The sequence below is a fragment of the Mercenaria mercenaria genome, chromosome 15 (genome assembly GCF_021730395.1).
Source record: "Mercenaria mercenaria strain notata chromosome 15, MADL_Memer_1, whole genome shotgun sequence".
Lineage (NCBI taxonomy): Eukaryota > Metazoa > Mollusca > Bivalvia > Venerida > Veneridae > Mercenaria > Mercenaria mercenaria.
Genome location: NC_069375.1, coordinates 69,238,839 through 69,253,416, shown reverse-complemented (window position 1 = coordinate 69,253,416; position 14,578 = coordinate 69,238,839). Strand labels below are relative to the sequence as shown.

General features: G+C 32.8%; 1 protein-coding gene across 1 annotated transcript; it reads left to right on the top strand.

Moving 5' to 3' along the window:
- LOC123557641 (uncharacterized) lies at nucleotides 1-6,188 on the top strand. The gene is made up of 6 exons (XM_053525573.1): nucleotides 1-31; nucleotides 1,961-2,072; nucleotides 2,352-2,453; nucleotides 4,227-4,295; nucleotides 5,118-5,274; nucleotides 5,613-6,188. Exons 2-6 carry the CDS (start codon nucleotides 2,004-2,006, stop codon nucleotides 5,789-5,791), a joined length of 576 nt encoding a protein of 191 aa, XP_053381548.1. The 5' UTR covers nucleotides 1-31; nucleotides 1,961-2,003; the 3' UTR covers nucleotides 5,792-6,188.
- The last annotated feature ends 8,390 nt before the right edge of the window (nucleotides 6,189-14,578 follow it).

Sequence of the window (14,578 nt, the reverse complement as noted above, 5' to 3'; positions counted from 1 at the left end):
TGTGTATAGGAAAGGACAACAAGTTTACAAGGTAAGATTTCTTTCTCAAATATTTTCTGCTTTAAAGGGCACACTTTCTGGATATGTCAACTATTTTGAAGCATTGGTTCTACTTATGTATTAGTGAAAGAAAGGAATAACAAACTACTGTAGCATTTATTCTCTTAAACACACAAGTAGTCTTAAACAATCTTTATAAATATATCGCAGTACAATATATGAAAAATATAAAGTATCAAATGATTGTAATTAAATAATGGCACCAAGACTATGTTCAAAATTAAAAATAAATATGTTAAGAAATCTGGTATCAGACATTTACTAAGCAGGGATACTAAAGTTAAAATCGAAAATCAAAATAATTTCACTCTTAGCAAATATCGGTAGCCAAATAACATTACATAATAATGAAATGATATAAAACTAATATTGAGAGAAATATCAAATATCAAATTGTTCAAATTATTCTAAATAATCAACTGTAATCATCAGGTAATCAATTACACGAATTTAACCCATATATAACCCATGTATAATCGATTATACATGACAGTAATTGTTCACCATCTTCCAGATGTTAGCATTCGATTGAATTAGGTACTTGTCTGATGGCATCAGATGGCATCAGACATTTATGATTTTCAGAAGTAAATCGGTGCACCTCATTTCACACTGAATAAATATGACGATGATTATTTTAAGTTAAACGATTTACATATCAAAATGGCGAATATTTAAACATTATTGATTGATCCCTTATTTCTGTACCTGAATTGAATGACAGGAAGAATATTATAAACCTTTATGCATGTGAATGATGCAGACCAGATAAAGTTTAAGTACATCTATCAGAGCAATCTGTCATATTCAGTAGATGGCATGATGTTATTGTCGATCATTTTTTATATTACCTAAGAAAGTAAAACCTTAGAGCGTCTCGCAAAAGAAAAGCCATTTCACACCAAATAACCGGAAATAGTTTAAATCCAAAATTTAACATCAACACTATGCTTCATTTTTAAAAAGATACTTGAAAGTACATCACAAGCGAAAAAAAGACCCTCCATTTCATAAAACATACATAACCTCATTACCCGTCATTTGCATGCATTCAGTATTTAATTTAAATATTTATGGAAAACGCAGATTAATTTTCTTGATCAAAACTAAGTACTTATTATGATCTTATCCATTGACTAAAGCATTTTGTTTATATCACAACATGACGCAAGCTAAATGAGTTATTCTGCTTTCTGCCGTTTAACGTTAGAATTGAGGTCAATAAATTATGTTAAATATTTGCCTGTTTGAATGATTTATCACTTTAACGCATTAAATGCAACCGCTTAAGCAAAATCATGTTATAGAATATGCGTTTAAGTGTGCCGCTGATTTTACCGGCATTGGGGTATGCGATGAACTTTGAGACAAAGTGCTGGGTACATGTAGTTAAATTTTTAAACGGACTTGACTTGCATATAAATGGTCTTAGAATTTAAGTACATAAATTGTCAAACCTAAGTTGTAACAGATGTGGCATAATTTCATTATGGAAAATCATAGAATTTTTTGAAGAAAGTGTGTTTGCATGCTTTATTTCAGCCTTTTACATAATTATGCTACAGATTCCAAATAATACCTCAGTTTTAAAATATTATAGCTTTCTCCTTAAATAGCACGATATCCTATTTTCTTAAACAGGATATCTCTTAAATCTGCAGCAGGTAGACCAACACGAGAAAAAAAAGTGTACATGCTTTAATTATCCATTACAAACTTACTTTAAATATCTGGCCTGTAATGATCAAAACAATTCTAACGTTTGTATTGTAATTTTCGTGTGTTTCATTTAAACATGCTTTGTGTGTACGAGTTTGCATTTACAGTAAAATATAAAGAGATTAGTGCTTGGTCTTTTCTGTTTATATCCCATGTCTTTTATCCTATTACTTGATTTCAGGGAAAACGTCGGGTGAACAAAGACTGGTATAAAAAACTAAAACATGCAGATCTTTAGCTCTGTGTATTTGTTTGTTTTCTTGACAAGCTCTTCATTTGCTTATAAAGATGGGGTAAGCAATTTACTTCTCTAGCATATCGTAGTTAATTATAACAAATTGCCTTTTGCCGCCAGGACTGCGTCTACATATTGTTTTTACCTTATGTACCTTTTGTATCTGCCATCATCGTTCTTAAAAGTTTTAAAAAAGCATGGAGTGAGAGAGACAGAGATAACGAAAATGATTGCTAAAAGACAGTTACGTAAAAAACATCACTACATTAGCTACCTCAAAAAATTTTCTTGCTGAAAATTCAAAATATAACAGTGTTAAACATTTTGCTCTTTACAGCCCTTTGAAGTGGAAAAACTAACAGAAGAATTTGAAGATATCCTGATAGTGAAAAACATCTCTGGAAAGACAGTTGCAGTTATTGAAGTGTTTCAAGATGATGTAAGTATTGAATCGGCTTCTGTTTCATTAAATTAATGTGCTAGAATGTTTCCAAGTTTATTTTTTTGTTCTCGATGTGAAAACAAGCATTTTCCCGAAAATTAAAAAAAAAAAAAAACTTTTTTATCAATCTTTTTTGTTTCGTTTCATTGAATTATATGTCAACACAACATAATTACTGTTTTGTTATGGATACGTTTCAGAGTAAAAAATTGCTACCATAGACGTTATTCATAGCACCGAACTTTTGCAAACACGCTGAAAATCTTTTTCAAACGGAAGTAATCCGTATTTGAAATTAAAAGCGGTGATGTAGACGACTTAAAACACCTCGGCATGAATCATAATTACCCTATTTCTTGACAACTGTAAAACACACACTCATCAATGTATCACGTTTTCTTTTTTTTTATTTGTTTGTTTGTTTGTTTTGGGTTTAACGCCATTTTTCAACAGTATTTCAGTCATGTAACGGCGGGCAGTTAACCTAACCAGTGTTCCTGGATTCTGTACCAGTACAAACCTGGTCTCCGCAAGTAACTGCCAACTTCCCCACATGAATCAGAGGTGGAGGACTAATGATTTCAGACACAATGTCGTTTATCAAATAGTCACGGAGAACATACGCCCCGCCCGAGGATCGAACTCACGACCCCACGATCCGTAGACCGACGCTCTACCTACTGAGCTAAGCGGGCGGGCTCGTTTTCTTTCATTGAGGTCATTGTGCATATATAAAATTTATTCTTCAGAGATCACATTAATTCATATTATTGACTAGAGAATAAGCGCGCACTTATACTTCCTTGCTATTAAGCTAGCTTTTATAGCGACGTGGTAGAGTGTACGCCTTTATTGTGAGAGGTCCCGGGTTCCATTCCCGGTCATGCGTGAAAAAATTTCAGCCTGTGACATTTGGCATCCCTCGTAAATAACTAACAAGTAGATATGAATGGACACCTTGGAACGTCCCACAGAGGTTTAAACTCCTGGAATTAAATTCGAGGACGAATTCTAAAATGGAGGAAGTGTATGTAATAGGGTAGAGTTAAGAGTGCACTTAAACTTCCTTTCTATTGAGCTAGCTTTTATAGCGACGTGGTAGAGTGTCTGCCTCAGGTGTGAGAGGTCCCGGGTACGATTTCCGGTAAGGTCTGAAGTTTTTTTCAGCCTGTGACATTAACACATTTTATTTTCACCTTGAGAAACACTAATCAAATATTCTAGGTAAATATGAAATTAATGGTTATTGAATTAGCTGTAATCAATAATTATATATTTGCTCTTCAGTTTATTCTAATTTAAGAATATGTGTTAATGTATAATTGAAACAAAATGGCAGCCGCATCACAAGAATAGTCAAATAAAAAGAAACTGTAACTGAAAAATATAGTAAAATAAAAGACGAGTTACTTCAAACTCCAACAACAAAAACAAGGATGAATAACCAACAGGGAAAGCAACATTCTAAAACGCAGCCTCCCCAAACGTAAACCCAGGAAACGTATGCATTTGGAAAATGTTGAAGTAGAGGGAAGTCGGCAAGATAAAACCGTTTAACGGCTTGTTCTTGACCGGGATATATGCTGCCTCAAAAATCAACATCAGTCGAGCTATTGAGTGCCTGGAGATTGTATATCCCTATCCTTTCACAAACAAGAAGAGTGACTAATATAACCACCAAATAATACAGACGTGCACATCGATGTAAAGAAAAATTAAAAGAAATATATTGAGGACTACGATTTGCAATTTCGATGTTTCTGTTTTCAGGAATATCAACTTGTAAAGCCTGTTGCAGAAGATGATTATGTTTGTTTTGTCTCACGTTTTAGAATACAGGTCAGTTTTTCCTTTCTGATTTTGATTAGGGAGTCTATTTTATAGAATGTTTCACTGAAATTTTGCGTTTTAGTAGTAAAAGATGATGTTTGCTACGTTTTTCTTGACCAATATGTATACGAACTCAAATATTTACTTGGTTTTAATGATTAACATTTACAGACTTAGAGGTAGAGCGCCCGGTTTGAGTGCGGAAAGGTGTGTGTTCGCTATAAGTTTGGTTAAAACGTGATTAAGTGCATGTTGCTAAACGAACATGTTTCGAGTGATTGGAAATATATTTCACTTCAACAATATTTTAGGACTTTACTTCTGGCTACGCAACTCTTCAAATATCTGCAAACTAATACCCTCAAGGGGTAGACATGGATTCATATAAGTGTGATTTTAGCACATTAAATTAAAAGAATCTTGGCTTGCCTGTGCAAGTAATTATATTTGAGTACATCTATTGTAGAAATTTTCTTTTTCCTGCTTAATTTTGCAGTTACGCGGTTGTTATGATAGTTGACAAAAAAAGAAGAGAAAATTCCATAGAAGTATGAAACACAACTAGCAAACGGATAGCAGGCTCGGTCTGACATGAATGGTTTCACAACCTTTGAAATATTCATTCTTGTGTCATCTGTTATTTTGCAAACAAGATCATTTGCTTTTAAACCTGTAAAATAAAACAATGTCGACAGGATAGTGCAAATGTGCTTGAACACCTTTAGCGTAGATAGTTTTATCTTGCTAAATTTTGCTACTCTTTACTGACATAATTTGTACGAAAGCGTTAGAAATATAATTGTCAGTTTTACATATCTTATTTAAAAACAGGAAAAGGAAACCACAACATGTTATGAGAGTATACCTTTACCAACAGGTGTAGAAGATCAGATTGATCTCACAGAATGTGAAGACCGTGATATAATTTTCCTTCGTCCTATTGGTTGCGAAAAGAATGATGTAAAGAGGGAAGATGACAATGACAGTGGTAAGACATGTTAAATATATTTACTAAATATGAATTATTCTTGGATAAACAGATGGGATTTAAACGGTTTTAGATGTTACATAATTCAAAATGATCTTATCGCTTAACTTTAAATTGGTTATGATGATTATTTCTACCTACATTAATCTATCACGGAAACTTTGTGAATTTAGAAATATTCTTTCTATAAGCCCATTGAATTCCCCTGGACAAGTACCAATATGTTGTATAAAGAACAAGTATTTATAAATACAATTTTCCGGCACAGTTGAAAGCACCGTAAAATGCGTTAGGCTTTTTTGAAATGATCCATAACAACAGGCTTCATATAATTTCAGAACTAAAGAGACAAAAAAGAGGTTGCTATACCAAACAAGAAGTAAAGAGCGTATGCGTAGAAGAAGAAAAGTATTGCAAGAGGTACGGATGGTGGTTCGGATCAGGAACGTGTGAATCTTGGGACCATAGATGTTCGAAGTATGAAGCTCGTTTAGTGACAATTAAAGATTGTCCGTAATGTAAATGTGTCAAGGCACTGTAAAACTTTAAATGCGTTCTCAAACTAGTTTAAAAATTAATAATTATTATAAACAAAGCAATTACATTTATTGAAGCTCTAATATACTAAGCCAAAACTAAATGCCCTATGTATTATGTACCTGAATTCAAAAATATTAATTACAATAAGTTTCGTGTTAATACTAAAAATCATGTGCTTAATGTTCAGATAGTTTACACGTAGTTTGTCTTTAAGAAGATCGTCAGAGCTCGCTTGAGTATACAATCATCAATTTATGTATTTGATATATTTGATATATACAATCAGATTTATAACAACAAATATATGTATTATATGTAATGGCTCTATGTAAAACATGCCTTATGCTTCGAGTTAATAAATGAATCAAATCAATCGTTACGAGTTATTTCTTATGAATAATGTAACAGCCATTGTTTGATAAGACTGAAAGCCCTAACGATTTTCAGTTATATAACAAATGTTTCAATGTATTTCTGATGCTCACTTTTTTCTCTAAATACTGCCGAGTTACGTAAGTTTTAGACACACTTCAATGTTTCAGCAAATGCTGTCACAGTGATAAAAAGATAGCTAAGCCAATTAATGAATTGCCCAGCGGTGTGCAGAAATGGTAAACAAGCGTGCTATTTGGGAGAATTAAGTGACTTTTATTGATGTTTTGTGATATAAATCTGATGAAAGACGAACCACCACGGAGTTTTGTTGCAAATGTCGGAAGAGTTAAATGCCTTAAAAACTCTATCTCGTCTTAACATTCGGTAGCAAATTCCCACCGATGATCAATCTACTAAACGATAGAAACAAATTTAATGCAAACGATTATATAGTTGCCAGACAAATTTGAAATGTCCGGTTGCCTTATTCGCTATCATGCCGTCATATCTAGCATAAATACTAATTTGCAAACATGATAATTGTATCATGTTTTATGGAAAATACGAAAATGTGTATAAGCCAGAGTATTACTTTCATGTCTTACACGTCCTACAACGTATGAATACCTCTAGAACTGGCATACTTTCAACAAATCTAATACAAGAAATGACCCAGTAATACATTGTATTAGAATTCGGAAATCAGTTACCAGTAACTTTAGGATATTTTTTCAGCATGCTATGATTTTAACTGATATAATGAATGAAATTGGTTGCCGTAAACAAGTCACATGGTTATACACAAGATCCAAAACCTCTAAATGTTAGATATAATCACAAGTTGGTGGTAAGGTCTAAAATGATAATTACTGCCAATTTCTAATTTTCGTCTTGCATGTAGCTCAATTTCGTATTAATCAGCAATAAAATAATACAGCAATGAAACAATTTAGGTTAACAAAAGAAAAGAATCTCTTTTGATATTTGTCCTTAACTTGTGCCGCAGTGGAAATTCCATTTTGTATAACATATCAGGCAGAAATTAAATGCTTTAAAAGTATATATATATCTTTATATAAAGGCCTGAGTGGCTTAAAAGAAGCCTTGTCTAGTTTATGCAACACTGTATGCAACCTTATAAGAAATTGTAGCAGTAACTAACGTCCTCAGTCTGGGAACATTTTAAAAAACAAAGCCAGCCAATACCAACTCTTCTGCAAAGCAAGGGGGAAATTGTGGCATACTGAAATGTCAATAAACCATATCTAAATATATTACAGTTTACGTAACTCCTGTTGATTTATTTCAAACTTTCATAGATAAACAAGCTTGACTAGATGATGAACGTACATGAAAGAACTTTTGCTGTGACTGTTTAACCACTATGATGACCCTTTGATCGTTTAGCTATAAAAAAATGTATAGATAATCGCGTGTGTCCAAATCTTCTCACCATATAAGTCTGATTTGTTTCAAACTTTCACAGATAAACAAGCTTTCTGTGCAACTGACCAAAATGGAAATAAGTGTTGCTATGATATTACAACAGTTATGATCCTTTGTTACGTTTGCCAGATAGAATATAGAGAAAAATCCCGTGGGTCTAACTCCTAAAACACCATTGAAGGATATGTTTGAAAGTTTCTGAAAGACCTTGATTTAAAGATGACCATAAATAAAGGACTTTTTTTTCTGTGGCTATGTTTCTAGAACTATTGCCCTTTCTTAATTTTACAAAATAGGCCATAGAGTGCTCAACTCCGCATACAGTTTTAAAGGAATGGATTCAAAGTTTCCCTGATGCCCAACCTTATCTGGATACAATTTCTTTCAACTTCTAGTCAATCATCCTTCATGTGAAGATGATCTGAACTAGAAACTTTGCAATTTAGAAGATGATGCAGCATGTTGGGGCACCCGTGTCATATGGACACAATTCTAGTAAATAGTGTTTTTCTATTTATAAATATCAGTTAAATTATTGAAAACATAAGTCATTTTAGTAGGAAAATTTATGAAACCTCACACATCCACTGTAATTTATCTTATTAAAGGGAAGTGATACGTGTTTCAACAAAAAAGGAAAGTTAACTTCAGCACCTGTGACCTTGGTCATTGTGTTAGGGGTCTGGGTATTGCACATGACAAATCATATTGCAATGCTAAATAGTTATGCCAAGTTATGTGAATATACTTCCATGCATGAAAGGTTACAAATCGGGAAGAAAATACCAAGAATCTTTTATCTCAAACTTCGAATAAGGTGCCTGGGTCTAGCACGTTTCATGTATATGGGGACATTTTGTGTCTAGTTATTTCTTAATCCCTTAACGGATGGCAGAGCTATGTACCAGACACGTGTGACGAACTGACATGGACGGAAGGAATGACACAGCGAAAAAAAATGTGCGAGCCTTTACCTAGATTGCCATGCCTTCGTGTAAAAACGCTGTGTTCATTAAACTAGTCAATTAGATTTCAAAGACAGCAAATTCCTGCATGGTGAATAAAGGGAGAAATGCGTTCCTACATGCCTTTGTAAAAGAAAATACAAAATGTTAATAGATTACTTTTCCTTTGTTTTCTTCGTTAACTTATTTGTTTCTCCATAGCTGTTATCTAAGCTACTTATAATGTATAACTATCTAATTTTTTCGTCATTTCTCTTGTGTCCATTATAAGGTCATAAACTTTAACAATATAAACTTTAATATTACATTTTCTTTGGCGTTTACATCCACGTTCTATAAATGCCATTACTTTATCAAGATTATTATACTCACTATATCCAGTATTATCTGTTAATTTTACTTTCATTTTATTCCATTTTACATAATTTTGGTCACTGGTTCTCGTCTCTTTTATATCAGTATATTTCTTACTGTCATCACAGGGTTCGTTGTCGAGTGTTGTAAGTGGTCATCGTCTAAAATGATCAGAGAACAACCCTCAAATTCCTGAAAATACATTAATGTAAATCATGTTCCCACATGTTTTTTTTTCTATTTCAAACAAATTTTTAGTAGTAACTAACAAAATTATATCTAAAAAAAAAAAGTTCTGTGGCATGAAGTGTTAGAACTTACATGCAACTTGTATGCAAACTTTTAGATTCGAAGACGGGCATAACATCGATTAAGCCACCGCCGCAAGAATATGTACATGTTTAATCAATAATATTCTATGTAGTAAAATTTATTGCCTATATCGGTAAGAATTTGTGTTTTTATATTACAATGCCAAAAGTGAAAACAATTGTTTATTTTCAGACAGGTCTTCATTGCTCAAAATTGTAAAAAAGACATATAAGTTATAGGGCGCTTTACCTCTTATTCACATTCAATAAACAATCAAAATATAGATCCATTAGAATTAAATAAACTCTGATGCATGTGTTTTGAAGTTCTGAGATTATCAACGACAGCAGTGACGTCACTTTCACTGTATTTTGTGGATGTCATCACACTATATCATGTACGCAGTGTTGTCATGAAAAGAGTCTTTATTATGCTAAAATAATTATGAAAAAAGTCGTTAAACCAAGCTGCGACCACTTTTGTTGGTAACAGCATCTATGAACAGCAATTTCCCTTCTAGTAAACATTGCATGTAACAAACATGAAAACTGCGTCAGCAGAAAATAATTGTTTAAAGTTTTCATCATGTAATTGGAGAAATCGTACTGAATGCAGTGCTCAGTGAATAACTTTGGTTATATAAAAGATTTGATTACTATACAGGAATACAGTAAACAAACTCATTATTCTATAAAGTTAGGTCGGCTGTTTCTATTTAAGTATATTTCTTAATGAATTTTAGAGACGCGGGCAAACATTTTCAACTTCAGGCTCTTGTAAAGTAGCTCCTAGTAATGTCAGTCATACGAAGAAATAGCTTTGGAAGGGCCTTTGTGGCGGTTTTGTGGGCAAAATGTACGATTGATGTGTTATTTGCCGTTCTTGAAAACGAAAGTAGGTTCGAATTTCATAAAAATAGCAAAGTCAAACTTGTAACGCCTTGGCCATAAATTAAGGGTCTAAAGATAAAACGATGAACTCAATTATCTGGAGAAATATGAAATGATGATTTCTTGTAATGTTTTATGATATACTTTTCTGTAATTTATATTTTATTTCTAGAGACTCATTTTATGGATTCACATGTATCATAAATAAATCAGTAAAGAATTAACAGCATGATTTGTTAAATAACAAATATACAATTATACATATGGTGACCACAGTCAGTGAATAACAATAATTATATTCGTATATATATTGCCAGCAAAAAATGAAAGTAAATAAAAGGTGTAACTAATATTACGGCCTTTCTAGCTTTGTTCTATTTAGAGGGAGATAAAAGCTATAGCTAATAATACAGACTTTCTGGCAGAGTTATGCCCTTTGTAATTATGATATAATTAAAATGTTATGATATAATTAAAATGTTACAATTCCCTTTTAGTCACAAGATTTAGTTTACTGTGTAATTTTTTCGGCTGCAATGTTCTTTCGCATTTTCGTTGTTTTTATGTAGATGCCTAAGACTGCTTCCCCTGTTGCCGGTCACTGATGCCCTTTATGCCTTTTCTATTTGCCATAAAGAAGTGTATCTGTTGTCAGCTGAACGGGTACACTGGCTGGGCAGATTAGACATTCAAATGTCAGTAAGAGACAAGTGATCTGGTTGCAGTAGAGACAGTGTACTGTTTGTTGATGTTTTAAACCTATTGCCTTCATGTTTTAACCTTAGTCTTATATGTGCTTTAAAATGAGTCTTTTATGTGCTTCCTTTTATATGATCTAGAGGAAGGTGCTAAGGGCTACACCAGCCTCAGTACATATGCTCCCAGCATTCACTAAATCTTAAAATGTCTTTAAAATTCCTTTGCCCTTTCCTTGTCCTCTATATATAGCTGCTTCCAAAATAAGCTCCTTCTATTCAATAAACTCACTATGTAGTGTATTTATGTATCCCTTTTACATATGTACTTATTTTTTACAGGTTTGCACTTATATGTGCTATGTATGTAACTTTCTTTATAATCATTTAAACATGCCATTCTTAACCGCTGTCATTTAATTTATGTCTTAATATGCCTAATTTTCGCTTATCTTTCTTTACAGCCGCTTTATTTTGTTATTTATGTTGTTGTTTTTTTTTTGTCGGGAAATAGCTCATGAGCTAATGTTCTTTGTTATACTTTATTCGACGTAAAATAAAGATTCTTGTATCTTGTACAAAATGGACAAGTTCGTTTGAATACGGTACAAGTGTTTTATTTTTGTTTGTTTTCATAATGATAAAATGTCTGTGTCTCTCCATAGTGTTCTTCTTAAACGTTATATTGCACTCCAGGGTAGATTTTAATATCTTAACGATATTTTCGAGAGTTTATGTTGTGCACTTGATTTATTCAGCTACATATATTAAATAGAAAAACATGCGATGTGACATTTATATGGCGCTCAACGTACGTTCAAAGTAAGTTTATAGTACGACTTCAGTTTAAATTGAGTGGCAGCAAGAAATAAATGCATGTGGTTTAAGTGTTTTCTTTTATTGTCTTAAGATGTAAGACGGGTTTGAAAAGGTAATATATTTCTTTATAAAGAAATCTGGTGTACCCATTGTAGAACACACTTGTATTAAATTGTAGCCTCATGAAAAATGTTGAAACAATTTAATGTTTATATTTATGTCGGTTACGGTACATGTATATGCCACGAGTACATTTTGATCCGAACAGGACAAATATTCAGCTAAGCGGAAAAGAACGTCGTTAAAGTCGTCCCGTTTGGTAGTATATGCCTGATTTCAAAAGAAATTTAAAAACAAGAAATATCTTTAAAAAAGATGGTCGGCGTGATGCAACTGAAGCACAAGTTATATATGGGCATTTTCAATCTTTTGGCAATGTTGAAAGGGGCCTCTGTGAAGTTTTTTATAAATGAGGACAGTAGATCTGAAGAAGAATGTGTTTAGAAATTGTGGAGGGACACACGACGGACACCAAACAATCACAAAACCTCCCTTTGAGCCTTTGGTGCTTAAAAGATGGTAACAGTAAGCAAACAATATTGAAATACGTTCTGTACTTTATTTCTGGAATTGTTGCAACATGAACCCTTACCCTACTTCAGCTTATTATCAAGTTTGTCTATCATTCAGAATATGTACAGTACTGTTTTCACCGGAAAGATTAATTTAAAATTTAGAGTCTAAAATTTAACAGTATCGGGCATGTTGTTGCAGGTTAGTAATGATTTGCACTGGTTAGAAATTGTTGCTGTAATGCAGAGTAAGAGTTAATGACTGTATAAAACAAATAACCTTTTTGTAAAAACAAAACGTAAGGAAAGGAAACTTAACAAAACAGAAATAAATTAACAAGAAAACTTAACAAAACAGAAATATGTCCGGATAAGCAGATGAATATTTGGTTACGCACACCTGTTCAAGTGGTTCGCATACAACCCGATGGTGCTGTACTTATAGAGGTTATAGATTACGAACGCGTTGTCATTTCACTCAGTGTTACACATGACTCAGAGTGAAGCATTTTCAGCCTTTCCTCCAATCAGCGCCACTCTTACAAAATCTCTCATTATGGCTGAAAATACCGAAAATACCTTACCAAGCAATCCGATTGGTACATCATTCAGGCGGCATAAGGTCATATGAGGTCATAAAATCGTGCGTAATACGGCACGCCGAATAAAATTATGAAGCAGCATCGCTCCACATAAAGAGCGTAAAAAGAAACCAGAATCATTCTACGCAAAGCAAGCCGCCTAGAGATATTGTAACTGAGGATACAGCAGACTGACGTAGTGCTTCAAGTATCCATATATATAAATGATATATATCATCTTATAATCCAAGATGAAAATAGACAGTGGGGAATAAAATGGGTATGGGAAGGGAAAGATAATTCCATCAACATACAAAACAATATAGTATTACATAACATATAAAACAATATAAACAAGAAACAACTTTAACCGTTGTTACTTCTAATTCAACCATATTCGTATACCACACCATCTCTTCCATTTCATAACGTTATAAGTACATATAGTAATCAGAAAGGGTTGATTTTAATCCAGGTACTGTATGTAAAATAGAAAAAGTGGAAACTCCACAGATCGCTCAACACGACAAAAACGAAAATGTTGCAGGCTCGGTTTAGTTTCCCTGATTTGGATGGAGATGTACCCAAATCAGCATCTTAATAGATACATATTTCTAAAATGGTTGGATTTGCTTGATTCTGCAGTCAACAAGGATACCTCTATGAAGTAAACCATTCATTACATAAGAACTCCTTTTGCATGTTTACTAAATTTCACTATAGTACTTCAGATAAGGTTTTGAAATTTTATAGCAATTTCAAGAATTTCCTGCGACAACATTTTTAAAAAAAGACTCTTATATGGATGTTTTATTTTTTGAACGAGTATGGGTAATTTTATATTTTGCAAAGATAAAATACGTTTAATTAAAAACATCGCTGTGGGGGATCTCTTGATCAAAATAATTTCTAAATCAAAATAAATTTACAAATAATAAGGAATGATATTGAAGCAATAAAATATATCTTATAGCAACATATATGTATTGTAAAACTGCACATTACCTTCTGATTAACGGGAACACTTCAATGAAATGAGACTTCTTATTTTCTTAAGAAATATATCATAATTTGGTTTAAACAGTATTTATTTAGAAAACTGCACATATAACAATATACATGAATTTGTACATGAATGGATTAGAAAACAAGTTTACAAAAACTTATAAGAATTCTTCTCCATAAATTTGAAACTACGATTCATTTAACAATTTTCGTTAATCATATTTCAGGCAATGCATTAATTTCACATCTTATTAAGGCAGGAAATTTAATCATTATTAAATATTCACTTTGGTTTAGAGATTATTGTGATCATGTGACTCCCAACAAAAGAGTTTACAGCACAGTTATTTTAATCTCACGGGATAGGTACACAACTCTGATAGGCTGTTTGGAAGCCCAGTGAGTCTGAGATGATTAGATATTTCCTTTTTTACGAGCCTATGGTGTTTCTTTTTTTTTTATTGTCCCTGACTTTTTCAAAGGCATTCAGTTAATGCGTGCAGAGCTCGTTAGACTGTTTTTTTCTTTCGTTTTTTCTTATATCTATTTACTTTATTAGTTTCGTCTTCTATATTTCGTGATTCTTATTACCACAGCGTGCTTTAGCATCCATCTGGCTGGGATAACTTTTGTGTCGAATTGCATGTAACTTTCGAAATAAGTGGGATATCGGGCGTGGCTTTGAGCACAATCAAATTATTTAAACCCTATAGTTATTGCCACCGACAGTTTCAACGAGATGCCTCTCTT

Bases quoted from the DNA above. Each gene is read 5' to 3' on its own strand.
- LOC123557641 (XM_053525573.1), top strand. From the start codon at position 2,004: ATGCAGATCTTTAGCTCTGTGTATTTGTTTGTTTTCTTGACAAGCTCT. The intron at 2,454-4,226 runs GTAAGTATTGAA...TTCTGTTTTCAG, and splicing joins TTGAAGTGTTTCAAGATGAT to GAATATCAACTTGTAAAGCC. The intron at 5,275-5,612 runs GTAAGACATGTT...ATATAATTTCAG, and splicing joins GGAAGATGACAATGACAGTG to AACTAAAGAGACAAAAAAGA.